Source organism: Labrus bergylta, chromosome 12, assembly GCF_963930695.1.
Source record: "Labrus bergylta chromosome 12, fLabBer1.1, whole genome shotgun sequence".
Lineage (NCBI taxonomy): Eukaryota > Metazoa > Chordata > Actinopteri > Labriformes > Labridae > Labrus > Labrus bergylta.
The window spans coordinates 9,328,610-9,338,115 of NC_089206.1; the positions used below are offsets into that span (position 1 = coordinate 9,328,610).

The window sequence follows — 9,506 nt, forward strand, 5'->3', positions numbered from 1 at the left end:
TATTTCAGTGGGAATAAAAGAGTTTCTGTACGTTTTCTTTTTCGTGGTATGGTAGGCCTGCTCTGAAACGTCTGCCTGAGGGGGAGCAGCTGACACGAGTGGTGAAGGGGATGTTAAAGGTCCTCAGTGATGCAGACTGCTTTCCTTTCTGCTGCATGCAGGTCAAGTTCTGACAGTTGGGTTCAGGTGCCCGTGGTGGTTTTAGCTGCACATTCCAGTTAGTTTTTTTTTAAATTGCATTTTTCAGTGAGAAAGTTGTACCAGGAAACAATGTTAAATGTGAGGATTGATGTAATAAGTGACCGGTTTTACTGTTATTAAAATGTCCTGTTTGGTGTTTAAACTTTTCATCCTCCTAAATCAGCGTACTTCTAGCGATGAAAGATACAACAGCAAACTCAAAGTACTCGGTCTTTTTTGATTCTCTGATTTTTTTAAATGTTCAAAATCCAAAACAAAAAACACCAACAAGAATTAACATTTTTAGACACTTCAAATCCATTATTACCCCTTTACCTTTTCTGAAGATTATTTCCTTTTTAATATAGATGGAAATGGAAATAACAGGAGCAAAATGTACTGTTTCATAGCCAAAATACAGTAACCGGTATTCCCAGGATAAAGTGCAATAAAAAAGGAGACGAGACATTTTAGGAGAGCGTCGCTAAGCTGTTGAGCTTTCTTGTAGATGCATTCTAAATGTTGTGTGATTTAGTCGAATTACCATTTATCACTGTTTCATAAGAAGGAATTGTCTGGGTGCTGTTTGGACTTATTTCTTAATGGAATGAAACAAATGGACTGGGTGGCAGATGTCCCACTGTGGTATTGCGGCATGTCCATTTTATAAATCTGATAACTTCACCCTTGTACTGTCTGAAATGTGTGGTGTGCCAAACTAACCACTGCTGCGTTAGGATCCCTATTTGAGTAGTCTGTCATGCCATCTCCAGGTGTTTGATAAGAGGCCTGGCTTGACCTTTTATATTGATATAATGCCATAATTGAATGAATCTTCCATGCATTATGCCAGCACAGATTTGTAGTTGTGCTTCCTGAGTGGCGAGTATTGATCTATGTGGAGTGTGCTCACAGTGTGGCTGGGTGTGTGCATGACGATGGGAGGTGCTGAAGCTCCGGCTCAGAGGGCATCACAGCTGCGGATGCTACGGATTACTCTGTTGGATATTGAACAAGTACACACAGGTAATCTTCAAAGTGCATTACTTGGCAGAATTCATGAGAGAGTAAGTGTTTCGTAAGAACGGAAGAAACTTGCATGACTCTTAAACTTAGCACGAAAAAAAAGGGCTGCTTCTAAAAATATGCATCGTTCTTGAATTCAGTTATTATTATCTGACTGTGTGTGTTTTATCCATTTTATTTTGCATAAGATGACAACTCCCAAAAAGCCCCCTGTCGATGATGAGGATTGTGTCGAGCGTGAGAAGACAGAGAACCATGTGTCAGATGGTAGGTAGTTGTTGTTTACTTCATGTCAGTTCTGGCTAAAAGCTGCTTTGACAGAGTTATTGTTAGTAGCACCTAGAATAGAAGTGAGAAAGTCAAAACTTGGGGTTGATTTATAGATGTGCTGCATGCCAAATGTAAGTGGGAGAGTGTATTTTCACACAGTATATATTTTCCTCGGGCCAGATTCAATTCAGGAAACGAGATCCAAATAAAAGCTTGCAAATCAATAATCTCTCCTCCATTATACACTCCAAGTCTCACCTCCCTGACATTCTGCATGTTAATGGTGCACTGAATAATTAACACTGGCTCAAACTTGTCTGTTAGAGACTTAGTGCCGAAACAGCAATTCATTTATGTAACAGTAACTCTGTGCACCAAAAATCGTGGGATGTTGTTCTTTCAAAGGAAGCACCCCCGAGCCAGTGACGGGCGGTCCGTCTCGAAAGATGAGGGGCAAGTCTGTCAGCGGGGTCCGCAGACTGAGCACCATCTCAGAGCAAGAACTGGAGAAGCTCCCAGACACAGATCCCAGCTCCCATGATCCCCTGGGGGGCAGTGAATGGGGTGGATCCAGCTTCTCCACGTGCTCCGACAAGTTTAAAAACAGCAGCAGCCCTTTTTCCTCGGATGATTCCTACCTGCCAGACTCTGCAGGTATTGTTTGACACATCTGAAAGCAGAAGTGTTGATGTGATGTGAAACACAGAAGCCCTGAAATTGTAATATTAGTCACTGAAAAACATGTTTACCAGAGTTTTAATATATGTCTGGTGTGGTGCAGAGTGTTATAATTCAAGGTTTTAGTTAGTTATGCTAAGCTATGGAATGTCTCTGTGGTCGCTGTGATGATTTAGACTCTTTTTGTTTGTATTTTGTGTCTTTGTGATCATCATTTTTCTCTCTTTATGGTTGTTGTTTTTCTTAACCCTCTGGTATCATTCAAATGTACGACCCGCTTTTAGGGACATAAATGTCTATTTCCAAAACTATTCATGAAAATATTAAATATATAAATATCTTTCCTCACTTATTGGGGTTAAATCCACCTTAGTCTTGATCAAGACTACCATATATTTAAACATTTGGGGGATTTTAACCCTTTAAATGCCAGTTTGACTGCATGATGTCACTGTTATTATTATTAAGTTATTTTCCATATGCTCAATGATGTGGGGCTGGGGGATTTTTTTTTTTATATCACAGTCTTGAATATGTCAAAGATTAGCAACAGCATTATTGTTGATGCATTATTAGTTTTTGTGCAGTGTCAGATTTAAAATTGACCGCCCCAAATAGACAAAAATGTCCCATTTAAACACTTTCTATTTTTCACAGCCATTACAGAATATTAAAATACATTTTATGATGTCAGTGTTTCCTTTTGGGGAACAAACTCTAACTGTGTCATTATCACATGTATACCACCCCATGGTGCCATTATCCCATTATAAGCCTACGCATGAAATTCTTCATTTCTCGGTGGTAAGACAACAATAAGAATTATTTTCCACTTTCACTGAAACAATTATTGTCAACATTTATTTAGCGTTTAGCAAAAATGTGAGCAGCAGTGAACACTCAAAGTCTCTGTTATGAGACACTCATAACACTGAGAAGCATTTAACTACAAATATTTATAATCACTCTTACTAATTGGTTTTATGGGTCCATAAAACCTACAAATGGAATGGAATGGGGGGGGTGGGGGGGTGGAAAGGGTCTCCGCATGATTTCCGCAGACACCAGGGATTTCCCCAACTCGTCCAAGTAAAGTAAAGCCTCCTCCTGTATGACTGGGCTTTCTGCCAGTAGGGATCGACAGCACTGAGAAGCACAAACCAGCGTAAGGCTGAGACATCGACCATTATTATAGCTTTGGCTTTGGCCAGGTGCATAAACACACTAACCCTTGTTTTTGTTTTCTCCGCCGTCACCTCTTTGAAGTGCAGCATGAGCAGGGGCCCATGTTTTTATTTACTTGGAGGAGTGCATGTATGACTGTGTAAGGCAGAGTGCTAAAGAGATGTTATCAAAGGACTTTGAAGTTCCACAATAAGATCAAGCTGGGTCAAGCTCACTTATTATCTGTCGACTTCAAAGACACATGAAACAGCACGAATGAAAAAAAGAAAATGCCACAAGAACACGCCTGCCCCTGTCTCATGCTTACATGAATGAATGAATGAATGAGTGAAAGTGTCTGTGTTTGTGTGTGTGTTTGTGTGTGTGAGAGAGAGAGAGAGAGAGAGAGAGCATGTGAAAATTGCGACTTGCAGTAAACTAAATATACATTTCTGTCTCTGTACACACACACACACACACACACACACACACACACACACACACAAACACACTGTACATACCATGCACAGTAACATAAAAACAGAAACAGACACATTACTCAGCTGACACAACACCGACACCCATGCAATCATTTGAGTTACATACATTTATTCCAGCGCCTGTCAGAGTCATAATACAGCAGGCACAGAAATGATGAAATGACAAGCACTTCATGTACAGGCTAACAATGGGAAAATGGCACCATGTGGTGGTATACAGTAAAAGTGACTCATTTATCTAAAATGAAACACTGACATTACAGAGTGCATTGTTATTTTCTGTAATGTCTGTGAGATTGAATAATGTGGTTTTAATGGGACTAAATGAGACATTTTGTCCTTGAATGGATTCATCAACATCAATGTTGTTGCTAATCTTTGACACTTCCAAGGCTGTGATTCAAAAAACAGTCCACGAGCCGATCAGTGAGTATATGAAAATGACTTTTTTGTGTGTGTTTGCTTTTTTTTCCATAAAAAAACAACAGTGACATCATGTAATCAAACTGGAATTTGAATTGCTAAAATACAAAAAATGTTTAAATGTTTGGTTGTTTTGATCAGGAATGAAGTTGATTAAAAGATTTAAAATATACAGTGTATGTTTTTATGAATAGTTTTGGAAGAGGACATTTTTGTCCTTAATGGTCTCAACGTCTCGTGAATTTGTACAAACTGTATTATAGACCCATAAGAATAATTGAAAGTGCAACTCTAAAATGTGTAAAAAAAAAACTTCTTCATGCCATATACAGTAAAACAACCAAAATGATTGACAAATGAGTGAAAACTGCTCCCTCCCAAAAATGTCCAGCGTCATACCAGAGGGTTTCTCTTTTAGTGTTTTTTGGTTGTTCCTTGTCTCTGTGCGGTCATTTAGAGTCTTTTTGTTGTTGTATTGAGTCTTTTTGATGGCATTTTGTGTATTTTGGGTTGTTCTGTGTCTCTATGTGGTTGTTGTATATTGTTCTTCGGTTATTCTGTGTCAATCGTATGTCTCTTTGTTTCTTTTAGTTGTCACTTTTCTTACCTTTGTCTTTGTGGTCGTTCTATTTATTTATCTTCATTTAAGTCTTGTTTCTGTGTGCTATATATTATATCCATTTGTGTCTTTTTATGGGTTTTTTTTGTTTCTTTCTAGTTGGGTCTAGTTTTTATGAATTAAGAGTCACTTAACCTTTACCCACTGAACTGTTCAGTAATCTTTCAAGGCTTAGCAAGTTCTTTACTTTGTGTAATTTGCATAATATTTTCTTTTGATGTGCTCCTCCTTTCTTCCTCTTTGTCAATACCACCAGATGACTGCGCCGCGCTTCTCCTCGCCTGTCTGCATTGTCGTTTCCACGAGTTAATAATGGTCCTGTTACCGGATACATGTGAGAGGGCCGTGAGCCGCTGTTTCCCCTCATACAAATACATCAAGGCGTCCAGTGAGCGCGACCAGCAGGGGAGCGATTGCTGCTCTTGTAAGATGGAGCTGGACTGTAACTTCTGCGGCTGCTGCCAGGATGCAGGAGAACTCATAGAGCTGGCCATGGAGATATCAGAGGTGTGCTACCGCTGACAAATCCCTTTTCTGTCTTCCAACTCTGACCTGAAAACACAATGAGTTCCCTTTAAAAAAAAAAAAAACAACTTAAAGACTTGAATGCTCCACAAACAGCATTACTTTTTCATCTTATTCACATGTGTGTGATCAGTTTCCTGCATTACAAAGGTTTTTTATCAAGGCCTCATGTTGAAATTCACATGATCAATAGCTTGTGCTATTAAAGCAGATTAACCCCCCCACCCCTCCCCCCTTGAAATAGTCTAGAGTTGCTTGTTATTATGTGTCAGCTACATTTACACTACCAGAGAAGTGAAAACTTTCTGTACTCTAAAGGGGGAAGATGGGACAGCAATGCATTGTGGTGATGGCCATGTCATTGTGAGAAGACCATTACCTCTCCACGAGCATCCTGTACTGGTATCACTTCCAAACGCATAATTTATAAGGCTGTGAACATTTAGGAAATCTCACCCAATGCTTTCAAATAACAAAGTTGTCTGGTCCTCCTAAAGGTGAACTGATTACGACGTAAACCTTATCTGATGCTCAGATGAAAAAAAGAGTCATGTAATGCATGTGAGGCTTTTTTTTTATGAGAAACTATTCTATTGCTTTAACATATTCAAATCATTTTGATACAGCTGTTACATTATGTCTAATAAAAATGAATGCAGTGTGATGTTAAGCGCAGTGATCCCAGAGTTGCCTGTTGTGGAGATGGTCAACATCAACATTTCACTCATGGTGTATTTCAACCACCGGAGGGCGCTGCTGATAGTAGATCAGCTGGTCCCTGAGCGGCCTGTTAGAGGCTGCACTCAGCCTGGTCTCTAAGGACTAGTCTTATCACAAAACAGGGGCAAGAAGATTTTATTAGACAATAAAAACATCCGTCAACACTCTTTTGCCCAATAAAGCTACCTTTAAAACAAAAGATTTATCATTGGGGTTTTTGCCTTTATTTAGAAAGGACCGTAGATAGAGTAGGAACGTGTGAGTAGTTAAGACATGGGGGAAAGGAGCCAAAGGTCGGACCTGAACACGGGGCACCACCTACAGTAACCATGGCGTCAGGCAATCAGCGCCCCCGAGCTTCCTTGAAACAGATAAAAGACTAAGTTTACTTCAGACCGTGGTTATATGTCAGTTGCATACAAAGGCTGCAAATTGAATTGCATTATCATCCAGAGCTCGACCAATAAATCTGCGGATGTTAGCATATCCAGTGACTGCTCAGAACAGGCCGTTTCTGTGTCTGTAGCTTTAAATGTAAATGAGCTGTGTCTGACCCCGCCCCTCTCCGAAAGAGGATGTGGCTCTTTGTGTGGACTTTCTCGCTCCATGCTCAATTGTTTGCTGTGAGAAGGTAGACTCAGAGGGCAGAACAAAGACGTAGCTGCAGTAACGCCTGTGGAGCAGGCAAAAGAAAAGGATTTACTTTTCTAATAACTGATGGTTTGTAGATTAGGGACACATATTAGAGTAAGAAAATCAGGGTAAAGTGTATTTTGCATAATATGTGACCTTCAAGTTATAGACACAAAGCTGGCCCTAACCATTTTGGTGCCCTAGGCTTATATTGCAGACAGTTTGACCACCAAAGACAATATTCATAGACTTAAAGAAAACTGGCATACATCTTTATATTTAACAGAATTTATTTATTTTAAAAATAAATAAGAACTTCTAAACAAAAATTAATGAAATGATAATAACTCTAATATTTCTTATAAATAAATACAAATAAGTAGTGTAACAGAACAAACAATACCAAACAGTGCAGGGAGCAGAAGTGGCCCAGGGTTGGCAGGGGATGGTTTTAAATGTTTTATGATTGCACCTGGAGAGAGAAGATGAACATTTGTGGAACAATGGGCATTTTATGATATAGTGTGAACACAAAATGTGATTTTCTCTTCAGAGCAGTACAGAAACCTCAGCATAGTATTTCCTGTGAGCCCAAACGTTTTCCTTATAACCAGACCTACAGCATGCACAACTGTATATACAGTCAGGACTTCTAGCACAAAATACATTAATGCTCTTAGACAGCAATACTCTAAAGGCAAGAGCTTAAAACCATTAATGACAACAGGTGATGGAAAATAAACATTTTAATTGACGAGGGTGAAAGTTTACTAGGTAAGATGTCAATAAATATAAAAGTAGGTTTTGTGTCCCAAACAACATAGCCTACTTCACCAAAGAAGATGTGTATTTCTTACACTGGTTATTTTCTTAACCTGAATAATCTTCAAATGAAAGTAGAGTGGAAATAACTGCTGTTAACTCGAGCTATTGATTAGGAATTAGGAAACACTGACGTTACTATCATCCATCCATAAAAAGCAGTGGAGGATTGAGGTACTTCTCTGTATGCAAAGAGGAGGTAGGGCAGCCATTGATCCCAGTCTGTACCAGTGTGGTTTACAAACATCTGGAGCATCTTTTTCAGGGTCTGGTTAAAGCGCTCTGTTAACCCATCCATTTGAGGATAATATGGTGTGGTCCTGAGGCTCCTGATACCCAGTAACTGGTACATCTGTTTCAGCAGAGTAGACATAAAGTCAGTTCCCTTGTGTCATAACCTGGCTCCATGGCCATGACAAATATGAGAAAAAACAACTTAAATTGAGGTAACAATGATTTATTAGCACAACGCACCAACAACCATATAACGCAAACAACCATGGAATGAATGTGAATGTGTGGCAAGAGAGAGAGATAGAGAGAGAGAGAGAGAGAGAGAGAGGGAAGAGCCACCCTAGGGTCGGGCTTTTATGCCCTGCAAGCAACAGGCCCAGGTGCTCTAGATTGGACCATCCAACTCCTGAAGAACCAGGGGGACAGAATCAATTTAGTAATAGCCTGACTAAGGCAGTGACCATCACCCTCCCCACCCCCCCCTTAAAGTCAGTGTCCCAATGGGACTTAATGATTACGACCTTATTATGTCTAAAGTAGTAACATACATTTGTGAAATAACTAACTGAAAGATAAGATACTGCGAAAGCTTTTAAAAGTAAAGATTTACAAAGGTTTATTTACAATAAACAGAATATTACCCAAAAACAATTCCCACACAGACCGTCGTTGAGTAAAATAAAATAGTTCATACAAAATAAGAAAAATGTACTAACAAAGTGAAACTAAGAACAAAGAAAAACACCTAGCTGGAACCAATAAACGTTAGGGTTCTCCCAAGGCCAAATAAGTTTAAAAAAAAACAAAAAAACACTCTGACTTGAAATAAAAGCTGTCTTACCTGAGAGAAACAAAATCAAAATACTAAACTCCCTGACTCACCACAAAACAGGAGAAAATGGGTTAAAGAAAATGGCAGAGAACCCCTACGCTTCACTGTTACGCTGGTTACAGCTTTTAAATTAATTCTGCCCAACAAGCTAAGCACTGCTCTTCCAAACACTGAAAACACAACATACAAGTCACACCATCAACTTGTAGTCAGCAGAATGAATCACCCAGACCAGCAGCCCTGCCCGAGGTTGATCATCTCCAGCTGATTAGTTGCAGGAGGTGAGGAACAAACCAAATTATAAGAACTAGGCCTATAAAAGAGGTCAACTTAATATAAACTCAAAAAAACAGACCTAACACAATGAGATAACAGGGGAACTTACATAGTGGTTATAATAATATAATACAATAAATCAAGTGTGTGAGCTGTTTGTATTGTAGACTGCTAAATAAACATGTGCTGGTGAACAACTAATGAGGTGAGTGATATTTCCCCTGTGTGGCTCTGGCCATCACAGGGATATAGAAGATCAAATGAAGGTTTCCATTTCTTTCACAGACCACCAAAAACTGTCCGTCCAGGCAAATATCAATGACATCCACATCAGTTTCTGAAATGCAAAGTATGTGACTTAGTCATCGGTAACAGAATCCTATAGAATCAGTTAAATTCATTAATACAAATATTTTTTCAATAGGATAGGATAGGATAGTACTTTATTGATCCCCAGAGGGGAAATTTGGGCGTTACAGCAGCACAGACAAGAAAGCTCAAATACACATTAAACAGAATAGATAAGATAAATAAAAATAAAAAATAAAAACAGGGGGTATATACAGTACAAAAATGAATGTTGAAGTTAACTGGGGGGAGTTGA

At 39.1% G+C, this 9,506-nt stretch overlaps 1 protein-coding gene across 2 annotated transcripts; it reads left to right on the plus strand.

The window, feature by feature from the left end:
• The first annotated feature begins 1,103 nt into the window (after window positions 1-1,103).
• Window positions 1,104-6,449, plus strand: LOC114921454 (myoD family inhibitor domain-containing protein 2-like). Of its 2 annotated transcripts, none has more exons than XM_065961394.1 (4): window positions 1,104-1,247; window positions 1,395-1,473; window positions 1,882-2,130; window positions 5,117-6,449. In XM_065961394.1, exons 1-4 carry the CDS (start codon window positions 1,113-1,115, stop codon window positions 5,380-5,382), a joined length of 729 nt encoding a protein of 242 aa, XP_065817466.1. In that variant the 5' UTR covers window positions 1,104-1,112; the 3' UTR covers window positions 5,383-6,449. The 2 variants fall into 2 exon arrangements, with proteins under 2 accessions (XP_065817466.1, XP_029137290.1); XM_029281457.2 differs by having other exon boundaries at window positions 1,138-1,206; window positions 5,117-6,440.
• Window positions 6,450-9,506: the final 3,057 nt, after the last annotated feature.